The sequence below is a fragment of the Lycorma delicatula genome, chromosome 6 (assembly GCF_047948215.1).
Source record: "Lycorma delicatula isolate Av1 chromosome 6, ASM4794821v1, whole genome shotgun sequence".
Classification (NCBI taxonomy): Eukaryota; Metazoa; Arthropoda; class Insecta; order Hemiptera; family Fulgoridae; genus Lycorma; species Lycorma delicatula.
In genome coordinates, this window is record NC_134460.1 from 40,300,712 (window position 1) to 40,318,431 (window position 17,720).

The 17,720-nt window shown below is 30.6% G+C and overlaps 1 protein-coding gene across 5 annotated transcripts in view; it reads right to left on the reverse strand.

Moving 5' to 3' along the window:
- The window catches only part of axo (axotactin), a 235,087-nt gene that overhangs the window by 90,173 nt on the left and 127,194 nt on the right, over positions 1-17,720 (reverse strand). For all 5 annotated transcript variants that reach the window (XR_012756891.1, XM_075369761.1, XM_075369760.1 and 2 more), the window contains 4 exons: positions 16,961-17,068; positions 11,256-11,397; positions 7,038-7,268; positions 2,909-3,084 (listed from right to left, as the gene is read on the reverse strand). Coding sequence is in view for 4 of the 5 variants with exons in the window: in XM_075369761.1 (XP_075225876.1) it covers positions 2,909-3,084; positions 7,038-7,268; positions 11,256-11,397; positions 16,961-17,068 (657 nt within the window). In the remaining variant the exon portion in view is untranslated. The remainder of the gene's footprint in view (positions 1-2,908; positions 3,085-7,037; positions 7,269-11,255; positions 11,398-16,960; positions 17,069-17,720) is intronic.

The window sequence follows — 17,720 nt, forward strand, 5'->3', positions numbered from 1 at the left end:
AATGATCTTTCAGCCAGAAATATAATTTGCTTACATCAGAAATTAATTTAAATGTCAGGAAAATATTTTTGAAAGTATATGTTTGGAGTGTAGCTTTATATGGAAGTGAAACTTGGACGATCGGAGTATCTGAGAAGAAAAAATTAGAAGCTTTTGAAACGTGGTGCAACAGGAAAATGTTAAAAATCAGATGGGTAGATAAACTGACACATGAAAAGATATTGTGGCAAATTGATGAAGAATGAAGCATTTGGAAATATATAATTACATGAAGAGACAGACTTGAAGGCCACATATTAAGGCATCCTAGAATAGTCGCTTTGATATTGGAGGGACAGGTAGATGGAAAAATTATGCAGGAGGCAACGTTTGGAATATATAAAACAAATTGTTAGGGATGTAGGATGTAGGGGAGGGTACACCGAACTGAAATGACTGGCACTACATAGAGAATCTTGGAGAGCTGGATCAAACCAGCCAAATGACTAAAGGCAAAAAAAAAAAAAAAAATAGTCAGATATTTTTCTCTTTTATTACAATTTTTTTCAGTTCAGAGTGCCTGTTGTAATGGTTTTTCAACGGTACTGCAAACATCTCTTTAAATAGTTTTATTGGTTAAAATACCTCTACGTACTAATATTGGTTAAAATACCTCTATGCACTAAAATTGATATTGATTTTATTATATATAGTACAAATTGTTTATTTTAGTACAGATTCTTTTAATAAATCACAATTAGTATCTGTTTTTAACTACTGACCCTAGCACAGTCGTTTTTTAATGTATAAACAATTTTTCTATTTACACAAGTAAAATTAACCACTGGGTAGTCTAGTGGTTAAATTCATCATAACAAAATCAGCTGATTTTTGAAGTTGAGAGTTCTAAGGTTCAAGTCATTGTAAAGGCTTTTATACGGATTTGAATGCCACCAAGCTGTGGATACTGGTGCTCTTTGGTGGTTGGTATCAATTAAGCGCACATCTCAGGAGTGATCAACCAGAGTCTGTTCCAGCCCACATGTGTACCGGTACATTCACATTTTCACTTCCTGCAGCTATGTGAGGCCTGGCAATCCTGGTAATTACATTTGTCTAGATACTCTCACCCAGACCCGACAGTAGCTGGAAAACTAGTTGAAAAAAACAATTAAATACAGGTAAAACTTAGCTAAAATTAAAAATAAAACTTGTTTATTTTCAATTATTAACAAAGAAATATAACCTTGATCAACATTCTATAAATTGTTATATTTGCTGTTGTGAATATTATAGTGCAAAGAAAATAACTTCTTTATACAGTTAGAATTTGTATCATCAGTACAGAAAAAAAATCAGGAACTATGGTGTATTTACTATTGCAACCCATTTAATATTAAGCCTTACTATATTTTTTAAAACTGATTCAGATGTACCGTCTTTATGTTTGTCAATTAAAACTGTCAAAATGAAGATACAAGGGGGTACCCAAAATAAACAAGAATTATTTAGTTAAAATCTTTTATTTAAGATAATATCTTGAAAACATCAATCCCCTTCAAAATACTGTTAATTAGGTGATATACACTTGTCACAATTGTTTTTCCACTACGAGAAACATTTTTTATATTCTTCTGGAGTAAAGCTGTTATGTACCTCCAGCGATTTTTTTCTTAACCTCTTCTATGTCCTGGAAACATTTTCCCTTTCACGTTTCTTTTTCATTCTTGGGAATAAGAAGTCATAGGGAATTATGTTGGGCAAGTAAGGGAGTGAGAAACCATTGTCATGCCATTTTTCACCACAAACTGGTTGATTTTCAATGTTGTGTGAGCAGGTGTGTTCATGATGAAGCAGCCAGTCCCCCAATCACCATAATTCAGGTTGTTTTTTTTCATGCCTCTTGTAATCACTTCAGCACTTGCAGATAGTAATGTTAGTTTACTATGATGCCCTGAGGGGGAAATTCAACATGACCAACTCCTTTGATGTTGGAAAAATCGACCATCATGAACATCATATTTGATTTCACTTGCTGTGCTTTTTTTAGGTCTGAGAGATGAAGCTGTCTTCCACTGGCTACACAACTGTTTTATTTCAGGATCATAGCTGTAACACGAAGATTCATCCCTGTTATGATTTTTGACAAAATATCCGGGACAGTTTGTGGTTGTTCTTTAAATTCCTGGCACACAAGAGGAAGAACCGTCTGGTTCTTCCTCTTATCATTGGAAAGCAGCCGTGGAACAAACTTTGCTGCAATGCATCTCATGTTCAAATATTCAGTTAGGAAACTTTGGCACGAACTCCAGGAATTCCCGTTATTTGCTTCAATTTGTCAATTGTTCTGCAATGATCAAACATGATGGCATCGAGCACTTTTTGAACATTTTCATCTGTTCTGGATGTTGAGGGGCAACCAAAATGGAGTTGGTTAAATTCAACTGATATTAGGCCACTTCTGAACTGAGCAAACCACTCCTAAATTTTTTCCTGGCTTAGAGCTTCCTTCTTGAAGCATGAAACTGTTTCTGCCACTGTTCTCTTTAACAGGAACAGAATTTGATGTTGGTGAATTGCTCCTTAAAGTTTGCCATTGCAAATTCACTAAGAGTGTAGAGAAAGGTTTAAGAAAACAATCATTCTGATTGGCTTGAGAATTTATTCTGCCAATCAAAATGAATAAATGAATCAGTAATAATAAATCAAGGAATTATTTATTGAAGAATAGAGCAGAATTAAATAGGAAAGTTTATTGATTACCTGAAAACCAACAAAATAATTTAAGATTATGGAAGAAAAAACAAAATTACTGAATTTAATTGTAGTAAATAATCAACAACTTATTTTTAAGTACTTATATATATATATATATATATATTTGATGACCAACAATGTTATATTAATTATAATTTATATGAATACTTACCACCTGACTAGGAAGATTGTGCTCAACAATTGTTTTAGTAGAATCTTCTAATGACTGAAACTCACACTTTACATGTGCTGGTGGAAACCTTCCATTACCGTCAATATCAATTAGATAGACATCAGGCTTTGTATACCCTAGAAGTGCAAGTTCTTCACATGTTTTTCGAAATTTAGCTGTAAACAAATAAAAAGCTTCCGTTAATATTTATAATTAAAAATTAATCTTTAATTAACCCTTAACTGGCATAATGAATAAAGATATTACATCTGGCATGGGGGGCGGAAGCTTGGGATTATTGATCCCAAGCTTTCCCTCCTCCTGGAAAAGTAGTATACTAACAACTTATTTTCATTCAAATGAAAGTGTATTTTAACGGGTAATCATAAATAACAATGCAAATGCAGTAAATAATTTTTATACTAGATTTTACAATGGAGAAGTTTAACATAAGAATATGTAACATTAAGATACGAGCATTCATTAGTTTTTAATAATAATGCAATTTGATAAAAATATATTTAACGTTTGGCCCTTTATAACAGCCCTTTATAATGGGTATAAAAAAAAAGAAATATGACCCAATACCTTTCTTCTCCTCCCAAAGACAAGCTGATAAAAATAAACCAATGGCAATTCACATGCATCCAAGCATATCGCAGATTACACTTAACATTATCCGCCTCTGGAGATTACTTCGGTAACTAACTAATTAAAATATTGTATTTTTTTAAACCAATCACATGTACGAATATGACTGACACATAAAAAAGACACTACATTCCACCAATCACTACGGTAATAGATACTGATTAATTATCAGGCAGTAAGTTCCACCAATCATATTCCTTGTTTTTAAACCATTCATAAGGTGAGAGTAACACTTATCAATTGGAATAAAACAAATTTTGACTGATAAAATCCTTTGTCTTTTATTGTTTTTATCACTTATAAATAATCCCACCACTTTACCTTTTGTCCACACAAAAAATATTTTGACCACCCACGAAATAGAATTATGACTGTTGTTTTATCCGATAAGCGTTGTAATAATACTATTTTTTTATCAATCCATATCCATTTACGATTCAATATTTATATAAGCATTTACAAACCAGTTTATACATAAACTTAAGCTTTCATTTTAATATATGAATTGACATATTACTTACTACAGATCTAGTTCTTATTCAGATGCAAACAATGGACTGTTTTAAGACAAAATATTACCTGTATATATTTAATGTATTTTGAAAAGTAACATCGATTTATTTGGCTCTCGGGAAAAAAGAAAAATAATTTCCTGGAATTGTGAATTCAATTTACAAATTATTTCAATTCATATATTTAATTTACTAGTTGAAAAACCATAATGGCATATAGCGGTGCTTAATTTCATTCTTTTACTGGAAAGAGAAATTTGTCGCTATTTGAGGCCTGTAAATGTTGCATATTTTACAAAACTAAACTACAAAGTATATTTTTTGAACACAGAAGCATGGGAGTTAAGAAACTGACTCTGCAAATCTGGCAGTCAAGCATAAATACATTTTGACTGGGCGATCACTAGTTTCAGTATGTTTGTTACGCAGTTCCCAAAAGATTCAGTTACATATTCTTAATTGCAGATTGGTTGGTAATAACAAAATTATGAACCAAACAAATTATCTTGTTACTAAACTTACCTAGAAACATTTTAAAAATAGATTTGGACTTCTGTTTTTCTAGTAAATTCAATTTTTACATGAATTAGTGTAGATGTATGTGTATCCTATTAAATATCAGTTTTAACTTTTATAGTGACTAATAGGAATTGAAATGGAAATGAAATGGCATCATAGACTTCAGACGTAAAATCAATATCGGATAACTTTCATTTAATAGTCTGTAAATTTCACTTAATTCACTTCTTAAATTGTCTGTATGCATCTTTACTTGACAATCAATTCACAAATCAGCAAAGAAATAGCACCTTAAAAAATAATAGTAACTTTAGCAAAAATGTAATGTAACTAGCATGGCGGGGTATTTTTTTATTAGGTTAGTAAGCCGACTCTCCAAGTATTCTCTTAGTCTGGTAAAAAAAAAGAATATAGAAAAAATTGTCAGGGTCAAAAAAGACCTCACCATGACAGTTAAGTTAATATACTACAATAAGTACTACAGTCACATTAAGAGTTGCTATTCTTACAGTGGAAAAAAAAAATATCTGTAGGTTGAATTGAGAACCTCCTCCTTTTTTACTTACTTTTACGAAGTAAAGGAAGTATTGTGATCGTGAAAAATTTCGGTTTACAGATTTCAGTGAAATCATTCATTTTGAATAGTTCTGGAATAACGTCTGCATGTATGTATGTATGTACATATGTATCTCGTATAACTCAAAAATGATTAGTGTAGGATATTGAAATTTTGGATTTAGGACTGTTGTAACATCTAGTTGTGCACCTCTCCTTTTACTGCAATTGACTGAACCAAAAGTGTCCAAAAAAGTCCAAAATTAAAAAAAAATTGGATTTTGAACTTTTTCTTAACTGCAGTAGTAAGTCCTAAATGTGAGCTTACATCACAAGTGGTACTTATTTTCATTGGTTCCAGAGTTGTAGCTAAATAAAATTTTAATTAATGAAATATTTGGATCTTATAAGGGAAGTCACATTGGTTTGAAGAGACTTCATCTTCTTTTTTTTTATTTAAACATGTTTATTTATTAATAATTAATTATTAACTCGTGATTGTAAAATGATTTTTACAATAAATAATAATAAAAAAAAAACAAAATATGAAAAAAAAAATCAGAAGTTTTTAGTAAAATAAAATTTTATGTACTTTTAAAAATGTGTTTTTGTAATTTAATAGGCATTATTATATATGTGTATACGCAATAGATTTGGTGAAACATCTGATTATTTAATATTAATTGAAAATTATAATTTAGAATTGTATTATTTTTGGATTTTCTAGTTTAATTTTTGTTCAATTTTATTTCGTTATTCTGGAATTTCTGTTTAATTTTATGTACATTAAAGTTAACTACAGAGTGACTGAAAAGTAGACCCTCACAAGAACAAAATATACACTGAGGCATACATGCTCGATCTTTTATAAATTGCAAAAGAATCTTATCTTTTAGTTCATTACTCCTCTGATATTGTCGGGCAGATTGTCCCTAAGTCGGAGTTTATCATCATTTCATTTATTTGTTTTTGTTGCCAATCATCTAATCGCTCTGTGGTTTGATATAATTCTTCTGATCTAATTTGTGTACATGTTCTCTAGTTTTCAAATTTTCTCTCTCTTTATATTTATCATCTCTTAATTTTTTTATTCTTCCCTTGTTCATAACATTTTCTTCCTCTTCATATTCATCTTCTTATCATTTTTTTGAGATACATTTCTTTATGTTATCCTTCTTTTTCCTGTATGATTGTTTTTTTTTTTCATTTTTGATTATTCACCAAATAATCCAATAATAAAAACCTAGTATTTTACACCATAAGGTCGAAATTAGGATTTGTAATCAGTATACAGGAGTTCAATAAACAGAATAGTTTAATTACTATTAACTTTTATTCATACAACACACCAGAAATCTGAAAATTTTGTTTATCAACAACTCATGAAGATACTAATAATACTGATTTAGTAATATGAGTAATAAAGGGACTTTTGCTCTATTCTAATATATCACGTAAGATTGTTGGATTAATTATTGTATAAATATTTGATGTTAATAAAAACTAATATTTCAGCAATTATGTAAGTGTTCATTTTATTAAAGAATTGGAAGATCATATCTCACTTTCAAATGAAATAAGTTTAAATGAACTGCAGCAAAAAGTGTGTATATATAATTTAATAGGCGTATAAGGAAGCCATGTGGTTATCCACCTCAGACCTTTTGAAATCAATTAATCAAAGAAAATTTTTTAAATCATTGGTAGTTTTAAAAATTAAGTTATCAACTTCATATTTAAATAATGTTGGATGGTTCATTGCAAGCTGTTGGTATTTATTAATGGCTACTGAATACAAAGCCACAATCACTTAAAAAACTCACACTGAATAACAAGAACAATAAATATACATATAAAACAGAACAGTATACTAAAAAAACAGTTATACCAACCAAAATGACAATTCTTTCCAATATATCCAGTACCCTTGCAGTCACATGTCAATTTATCTTCTTTTACAGAACATTTTCCACCATGTTCACAAGCATTTGGACGTTTACAAGGATCAACAAGCTGACAGTTGTCCAAAGAGACTTGACCAACAGTGTGCTTTGTTCTTACAATGTAACGTGGTTCTAACTCTTCTCCATTGATAATAATATCACGCATACAGCCTACTAAACCTAAAAAAAGTAAAATAAAAAATAATGATTTCTTCTCTAATAGGAAAGCAAAAATAAACTGGATTTAAAGAAAACAGACTTAAAAAATAAAACAGAAAAAGATACTAAAAATATAAACACCTTTAATATCAAAATTATGATGATAAAAGGTTTCCAAGAACATAAGACATTGAAAGGAAATTAAAAATAAAAAGGTCCAAAGAATGCAAAGAAAACAAACAGTGAGAATGAAGAGGTCCTGAGAAGAAAGAAAAAAGCAAAGAAGAAAGAATTGAAGTCTTAAAGTGATCAAAATTGAAACGAAAGAACAAAAGGAAAAATAATTTAAAAAAAAGGTTTTGAATATTACAAAAAGGTACTTTTATACAACACAAAACTCCATGTTCATTAATTCTTAATCATTAAATGTACAATTTTTACAAATACTAATTATTTTTCTTCTGTTAATTCATTATCAGTGCAACACTTTGTACTCATAGCTATGAACTAGGATGAACTAACATTGAGATAATGTGAATTTCAAAAGTGTTATTTTTTTATTTTGTTGGCTTTTGTAGATTAAGATTAGCACACCCATGCTACGTAAAATTTATTTATGGTTAATCTTTAACATCTATGCACAATGGTTGACTAGTTACAGTTTAATTAGGCAAAACCATGCTGACTTAGTTACATTTGCTTAATTTAATGTTTTCATGTTTTTAATTGAATTTATTACATATTTTGTTTTGTTTTTAATTTAGTCTGATAAGAAAAGAAAAACAAAATTAGTAATAAAGTAGTGAAAAGCAGAAAAACCTTGATGGAATAAAAAGCTGACTGTTTAAATGTGTTGTGAAGTAGTAGGGAAAAATCTAATGTAAACCTGAATCACACCTGCCAAAGGGAAAACTACTGAATAATTCTATGTTCACTATCATACAATTCCATAATTCATTCTGAACTTAAATATTCCAAATAGTAAAGAACCAATAGAATTTTTTGAAAACTTTTCTAAATCATGATTACTAAAACTGAAAATATACAAGGGTTATTTTTTTCAAGGTCCAATTGGGGTCATGAAATTAAAACCACAGTGAAAATAAAAAATTTTTTATTTGTAACAAGTACTTACACAGTTATGCTATCTCTCTACATAGTCACCACTCCGATTTAGGCATTTGCAGTAGCGTGGTACCAACTTTCCAATACCCTCGTCATAGAACAGAGCCGCCTGTGTTTTCAGTCATGTTTCTACGCTGGTCTGCAGCTCGATGTCTATGCCAAAATGTTGTCCTCCTAGCCAGCGTTTCATGTGAGCAAAGAGGTGAAAATCGGTTGGAGTCAAGTCTGGGCTGTATGGTGGGTGATCAAACACTTCCGAACAAAAACGCTGCAGGAGCTTCTTTGTTACAGCTGCAGTGTGCGACCGAGCATTGTCATGGAGAAAGAGAGTGCCTGATGACAACATTCCTCTCCGCTTATTCTGAATTGCGCTTCGTAGAGGTTGAAGAGTCACGTAATATGAGGCTGGAGTGATGGTTGTGCCACGTTCCATGAATTTCACCAAGAGAACTCCATTCCGGTCCCAGAACACAGTAGCCATACACTTTCGGTTGGAGAAAGGTTTGCTTGCACTTCTTTGGTTTACTGGGAGAATGAGAATGCATTCACTGTTTGGATTGTACTTTTGTTTCTTCAGTATCAAAATGGACCCATGTTTCATCCCCTGTGACAATTTTGTCCAAAAAATCTTCTCCTTCATTGTGGTAGCGCTGGAGAAACATTAAAGAGGCGTCCATTCTCATTGTTTTGTGATGGTTGGACAGCATCTTGGAAATCCATCTCGCAAACAGTTTGTGGTACTTAAGTCTCTCGCTCACAATGGTGAAGAGAGCTGACCTTGAAATTTCAGGAAATAAATCACTCAATACAGAAATTGTGAACTGATGATTTTATCGAATTGCCTCATCCACTCGCTCAACAATATAATCGGTTGACACTCGCTTCCTTCTTTGACCATCTGCATCATGAACATCTGTACATCCTGCATTAAAGTTCTGCACCATTATTGCACTTTGCTGTCTCTCACTGAAGTTTCACCGTACACATTACTTATTCATCGATGAATTTCAGCTGCATTACACCCCTTGCCTGAAGAAATCGAATTACCGCACGCACTTCACACTTGGCAGGAGATGCTATTGTTGTAGACATGTTTATATGCTAGCTGCGCATTCAGAACTAAATGAAGTGACGCGGCGTGATTGAAGGCCATACTAGAGACACTGCGCAACACATACGTGCAAAGGTTCATCCGATTTTTGCACGGGTTTTTATTTTGTGATTGATCGGACCTTGAAAAAAAAAATAACCCTTGTAAATGAATAAAAAGAGCAATATGAAATACAAAATAGTTCTACTCTCTTAAATTTCTATGAATGACCTCTACATTTATTTGGATTGTAAATTTCAACTGTGTAACTTAAAAGAAAAAAAGGAACAATTCACAACAAACCTTCTTCAAGTCATCACATATTTAGTGTCTATGTATACCTTTACTAAAAGTGTATATTCTAATTTAATTTAAAAATTAAATTAATATCAGTATATGTTTAAATTATTTTACGCTGAATATAAATATTCAGATTTTAATAAAAGAACTGTATATTCTATTTCACATCTTTACATTTAAAATAATAAAATTGGTTATTAATAAAACAGTAAAATTAAAAAAAAAGAAATAATCTCTCTTAAATATTTTACACACAGAAATAATGGGTTAAACATAAAAGACAGTATTAAGAATAAAGGAAGCCTGAGCCTAATTTAGTTAGTGAAACTTTAGGTTTTTGAAAAGAAGCGACAATTCTGGTGGCACACATTTTAGTTAGTTAAAGTAAAGTTATTGAGCAATAATGTTCTATTCTCATTCTGGAAAAAGTATTGTTCATTTCATGCCACAGTCCAAACTTTGGATATATTGCTTTTCCATTAACTCTTTTTCTTTAACCTAGATTTCTTCTTCCCCTGTTTACATTTTGTGACTCTGGGCAAGAACCCTGGTTCGTTCATGCTGAGGGCATATCTGTGCAGCTGGAGAGTCTTGGATATAACCTTGTGGAAAGTCTATATATGATATTGAGTAACAACTGTTTCCTATTCAATGATTTAACAATAAGCCTTCTTATATACACTATAGGATATGAAGCTGAAAAATTGCTCAAGTGATTTCTCTGTCTATAATGTACTATGCAGCAACATAGTAAATAACAGCAGTATTATTTTTCATATGCCAGTTTTTCATATATAACAGTTTACACAACATTAAATGCTAGAAAAGGTTTTCAATAGGTGACCAAAGAAATAAATAGTAAAATATTTGTCTGGTGTAATTTTAAATAACTTTAATACCCTGAATGTTTGACAAGGAAAGCAAGTTCATTATAATATTAGAAACCTGATGAATCTTTTCATTGTTTATAATTTTGAAATAATAAATACAATCAAAATTAGTACAATTATTTATTTATTTATTTTTTGGTTTGTTCTGGGTGAAAAACACTTTGGTGTTATCATCGCCTGTATTTATTTTTTAAATTATTTCTTGAAAGATAATAAATCTGTTCCTATTTCAGTTTTGCAATACTACTTATTATATTTACAAAAAGAAAACAAAGTAAATAATAAAATAAAGCTCAGAAATATTAATCTAAAAAAAAAACAACATGATACATGTTTTTTTTTTTTGAAGGTGAAAAATTGTATGATTCCAGTAGGATGTGTTTTTATTGATGGAATTAATTATTGGCAGCAAGAACTATAGGCCGAAACTAAGAGCAAGTTTTAAAGCAGTATAATATTAATCAATTACATTACAGTTAGAATAAAACCAGCAATATAATAAAACCATGCATATGTTTGAAATGAAACCATGCATGTTAGAATAAAACCATGCATATATTGATTAAAGTAATCATATAAATAACAAAAAGGTAATGAAAATACCATGGCTTGCTCTTGATGAGATACCACTTCCAATAATAATCTTTTCAGCCAATTTAAATCTTAATGTTGAAGGCAAATTTGCTTCCTTATATTTATTATCAACTTTCAGCTTTAATTCTCCATTACTGTAATTCAACTGCATCTAAAAAAAGAAGTCAATTTCAATTATACTGGGATAATGAAAATTTTGATATGATTTATTAATTCAATTCAATAAAATAGAAACTGCTAAAAAACAACTTAAATAAATTAAAATCTATCCTGTAATTGTTTTTCTCTTTTAATTGTAGATTTGTTTGTAGATGGTTGTTTTTTCCTATAAGTTAGTTGTGGAAAACATAGAAACACTTGTTTATTTGTTAAATGTTCTTTTAACATTTAACAAATTTTCATTTGTAAAATTAATTCAACTATTATTTTCTATTTTAAAAATTAATTCAACTATTATTTTTTCCTTGTATTCAGTTACATGAAATTAAAATCAATATCAATCATTTCTCAATTCATTAAGTTATTTGTTAATTAAAATATTCCTTTAATGTGAATTCAGCATCAGAGTTCTTATGTTTTAAATGAATGCCAGCTCTCAGTAAATGATGTGACTGAATTGAGGGCAATTCATTAGTGTAAAATCTAAAGCGAGTTATCAGTATCATATTTAAATAAAAGCAAGTGTAAATAAAATTAAGATTAAAGGTGAAAACACAGCTTTTCTGACTGAAGCTTGGTCTTAAGAATTAGTGAGTAAAGACTGCTTCATTCTATTTTAATTAATTTTTATTAAAAATAATAAAAAAGGTTCTGTTTGAGACAAATCCATATAATTGATAAAATTATATAGCACAAAATAGATGCAAAATATGATAAGCTTAATTTAAAAACTGCTTACAAATGTTATTACATTATTATGTAAACAAAATTCAAAAACTAAATAAATCCTTTAAATTTCTGGATAAATGAAAATCAGACAGGCAAGTCATGGTTTTCCCACTGGAATGATTTTGAAAGAGAGGCAGTGGTTGTTGCAATGTGCAGATGGACATTATCATGTTGGAGAATGATACTGTGTGAAAGTCTGCCTGGATGATTGTTTCCGAGTGCTTTACAAAAATTTATGAAAGTTTTTTCATAATGATTGGTACTGCTAATCATTTCTTGTGCTAAATAGTCAACAAGAATAAAACCTACATGAAACACAAGTGTCGTTGATGAGTCCAATTTTTAGACAGAATATCGTCAAGCTGAACGACTGGTCAGTAGTCAACATTTCAAACCAACAAATATATATTTCTGATGTTTCATGAATTACCTCTAAAAAAATTTACCTCTACCCCATGGCTGAAAAGGCTTAAACAATATTCTTGATGGCAGATTTGAAACATATGTTACTATACTTGAAACATATGATCTATACTTGTTCACTAGGAACAAGTATAGTTTTAATCATTGAAGCATTTAAAAAATATTTGTCAGGAATATGTACCAAACTAAGAATCAGTCACAAAAACAAATAAAAACATTCTGCTCATTAATACTTCTTTTTTAATATACAAGGTGTTAAAAAAAGCTGACAACACAGTTGTAGGACTTTCTTGAAACATGGCTTTAGCTGCGTGACACGTGGGTTGTTTCTGATGTATGGCTTACACATAAAACTTAATTTAATATATTTATAATTTTATTTAAATATAATATTTTTTCATTTATTTAATTCTATGATTTTAACTAAAGCGCACATGTATATCGTATTTAATTCATGCGGGTGTGGCAGTACTAGCAGTCACTTTAAATACTTTTTAATTAATTTAATTCTGCCACTGCTTATGATGTCACAACATAGTAGTAGTTTAGAACATTTTTTGGGGTGGGGATACGATTTTGCAAAAATGTTTTTTTGAAAATATTGTTATTTTTTATTTGTTAACAAATATGCCTAAGAAAAATATGACCTTAATGAAGCAAAATCTCAAGATACTGAGGGTAACCTTGGTCTACAGCCTCACCTCGTTGACCTATTAGGTTGAAAATTTAATGGAATCAATGACCCATGTATAGAAGTAATCTGACCAAATTTGGTCAAAATTGGTCCTGTAGTTCTGGAGCTATAAAGTAATTTAAAGGCCAACACCAAACACACACACATACATATGAACAATTAACATTTGGAAAATTTCCATCTAGTTTCTTGGTTTTTTGCGTTCCTTGGGTATCAAAATGTCAAGATCTGGTGAAAACCACATTTGCCCAAATTGGACCAGTTACTTTCCCTTGTAGTTGAATAGCGCTATCTAGACAGAAAAGTAAAAATAACAAGAATATTCATTTCTATTAAAAAGAATTAATTTATTCTTCTATACTGATACTGCCCAGTTCAAAGCACAACCCAGGAGATGCAGGATACTTTTACAAGTGTTTCTTCAAACCTCAAAGTGTTCATTTATCCTTAAAGCAAAGAATCCACGGAAGAGAAGATCTTCTACAATGTTATTGCCATCAAGAACAAGATCCATGTACAGTTTCTGATTAAACCGTACATGGTAAATCAAGTGAGCATCATTATTATTATTATCTGTGACATATATTAACTACTAGACAAATTTCTTCCTATTTGAAGCTCTGTTTGGTATATGCTTACATTTATTTAACAATTTTTTCTTTATATGATATGTCATTGCAAATTTCTGTCTATAATCGCTCTCCTTAATTAGTAGGAACAATAAAAAAGTCACAAGGTGCCTGATCTGGAGAATACAGAATCTGCAGCATGAGTGTTATGATTTTTTTGTCTAAGTAATCATGAATTAATAGTGAAGTTTGAGCTATAGTGTTATTGTGATGCAAAATCTAAGAATTGTTTGTTCATATTTGTGGTTGTTTTCTTTCGATTGCCTCATGTAAATGGATAGAATGAACAAGAAAACTATACATTTTTTGTCGCAATTAAAATGTAAAGACAATATATTACCACCAGAAAGCCTTAGTGAAGTGGTATAATACAAGAGATTTGTGTTTGACCCATATTCTCACGTAGTTTTTTGAAAACGCGAGGCTTCATTGGCCAAGTTTTTATAAAATTTGCCACATTCACACATAATCTAAGATCTAAGATCTGATTCAATGTAGGGGTCAGATATTTTGACAAAGTGCTTCCTGGTGAATAACACAGTGGGTCTACAGTACTTCAGGGTCTTGGTTCAAATAAATCCTGCAATCTTCCATAACAGCTAGACTTGGATGTAGAACAAGCAACATTAGTGTAGACACCAATGCACTTAGTCCACTCCAAACTGCTTTTCGTATGTAAAGGAATTCAAAGAGAATAAAAGTAGCAAGACTTGAGCCTTTACAGTGTAGGTAATTCTTATACAGAATAGGTTTTCTATAATGTTATTGCCATCTATAAACCATACATGGCAAATCAAACGCATGCCATTATTATTATTATCTGTGAGCTCTACCAGCTACTAGTCAAATTCCTTCCTCTTTAATTTTTCAATTTATTGATCATTGAGGTCCTACGCGATGAGCTGTATTCTGCGGCTGATGGTGTTATTGAACAAAGGCACTTTTGAAAGTAGCTTCCTAACAGACTGATCATAATGTTCACCATGTCTACAGCGGCCAGTAGAAAAAGTTCTGGAATTGTATAAGACAACTTATACTTTTGTGATTCTGTGTGCTATCTTGTAAGAGGCTAGCAAAGCATTGCTTGGTATTGATCTCTGCTTATAAAAACTACCCTTTTGTTGATTTAACTTTTAGTTTCTTACTAAAGTAGTAGAGATTTAATAACTACACTGGGATGAATGGTTTTTAAATGGAATTTCAACTTATTTGGTAGCATGCACTCTTATGCCAAAACTTTCATACACAGAACACATTGTGGCCTTTCTTTACCATTGACTTCTATTGACATAAATCCAAAGTCCAAATAACTATCAACATATTGTTGATTTTTATGCTTCTTCACCCTCTTGCCACTTTATTATATGCTTTTTTCATTTTCACCTATACAACGCTTACTGCTATTTGGTAAAAACCGATCCATTTTTAAAAATTTGTATTAGAAAGAACACTTCACTTGACTTCATCTCAGCAATATTTAGTTGATATAGTCTCCAAAAACTAATTCAATACTAAATCCTTGAGAACTGACATTTATTTATACAAAACACAGAGTAACAGAAAGTTAGAAAAACTGCTAAAACCATCGAGAGACTGACTAGTATCGCATCATCTAGTAACCATTTACAGAGGCTTCTGCACGGCTCACCAGGTTGCTGACGTGCACACTTTGGGAATCACTGTGCTAACTATCACTGTATGTTTACTGTACAATCTTGTGGTAAGAATTCATAATCAATAACACCATTCTAATAAAAAAAAAATGTTACGGTTCAGGAGAGCCATAATATTCAGTCGAACTTGGGGTACTTTTTCGGTCTTGCTTCTTCAAGTTTCCATTAGGATGACTGGGTCTTCATTTCAATATCATAATTATACAACCATGTTTTATCATCTGTTATACACGTTTCAGGAATAATTCTGAATAATTAGTGATGTTGGCATTATTCTGCAATGTTGCTTTTGTTGAAATTTCAACAGTTTTGAAACAAATTTTGCTATTACTCGTTTCATACCCAAAATGTCAGTAAAAATTATTTCATATCAGTCATAAGAGATTCCCACCTTTTCAACAACTTGTCAAATAGTGATTCAATTATTACTGGTCACAATGATCTTTAATTTGTCGATATTTTCTTAAGTTGTAAATAAGTTGGAATGTCCCAACTCTTTTGTCACTTTCAATAGCTTCTTGAAACTGTTTATATTACTCACAAATCTTTGGTGTCGGCATAACATATTTGCCTAAAGCCTTCTCTAACATCTTCACCATTCATTACATTTTTAATTCAAACCCGTTTTTCTGTAATTTTCATACAAAATATATTGCCACTCATAATAAAATATATCATAATTACTTGGGTGCCAAATTTTAACTAAGCATTTCATATTGTTGTAAACACTGATGTACATTACAAACAGTCCTGCCATTATATGGAAAACAAATGAAGTCAGTCAAATATACCAAGTGGGTGGAATTAACAATTCCCATTATTGTTTTATCACACTTCATATAAATATATAAAAATAACAAGACAACAAATAAATTCTTCAAAAGAAATTTAAAATAAATTGAATTCAAAGAAATTACTCATCTACTTTTAAGAAAAAGAACTGTAGTAATTTTGTTTTAATACATTCATTTAATTAGAATACAATAAATAATTTTGTTAATCCTAAAATAAATTAATTTAAAAAAATTTATTTTGTTAATTAATTTGGTCCACATAAAGTCTATATTAGTCTTGTTGGTAGAAAAACACTGTATAATTATTATTTTAATTTGTTGTATATCACTCATAAAAAATTAATAGTGACACTACTGTTTCTGAAGTTAACACTCATCCAGTGAGTGATGTAATTAAACAAATCTTTCAATTTCTCATGGAAATGTGATCTCCTTGCTTAATTTGTAGTTTGATAACACCTGTACATTGTACATCTGCAAATTGATAAATATATGCTAAATAGTTAGTAACTATGGCCAAAAATATATTTAAAGTATGCGAACTATGAGAGAGTCTGGTAAAAACAAAAGAGGGAGATCAAACAACATTATTACTCTTTTTCATTTTACTCACATGATGCCAAGTTCCTATATTCTCATACTTTACAGTTGTAAGATGGGTAAAGTTTTTTGAACCCTCAATAATAAGCTCGAATCTAATTTCTTCATTAACAAGATGCACCTGCAGATAACAAACTGAAAAAAGTTAAGTATTTTTTCTACTAATTTTATATGATAATTTTAATAACTATTTAACAATATTATTTTAACAAAGTAGTTTTAAATAAATGTTTTTCACCTTTTTTATTATTTGCATGTTTGTTTCTGCAAATTACTAATGTGTAAAAATATTTATTTCAAGATTATACTTTCTCACAAGAAGCTATAAATCCAATTATAATTTAAAATAACAGTTTGCCATAATCTCAGGCTAAACATTCCTGAGTAAATGGATCCAAAGACTACAATATAAAGAACAGAGTGCAGCAGAAATGACTAAGTGGTTAGGAGGAATGCTCGGTTGGTGGTGGAGGTAGACAGATGCATGTGGTCTCCCTCCGTTCCATCAGTGACCCAATTTTCAATAGTCAGCATGGTTTGGAGTGGAGCACATTGTGGCTTTGCCACGCACACATATTTCAAAAACAACTTATTTGTGATCACGATGCAAAGAGCTTTTTTGGTGATGATTCAACGTTCCTCAAAACAATGCCGTTCTTAATGCGAACATACTTTGGTTCTGGGTTAGACAGTTAGAGGAAACATTAGGCAATTGTCAAGATGTTCTGCTTGGAAGCATGCTGTTGCCTTGGGGATGTCAGATCGCAGTTTGA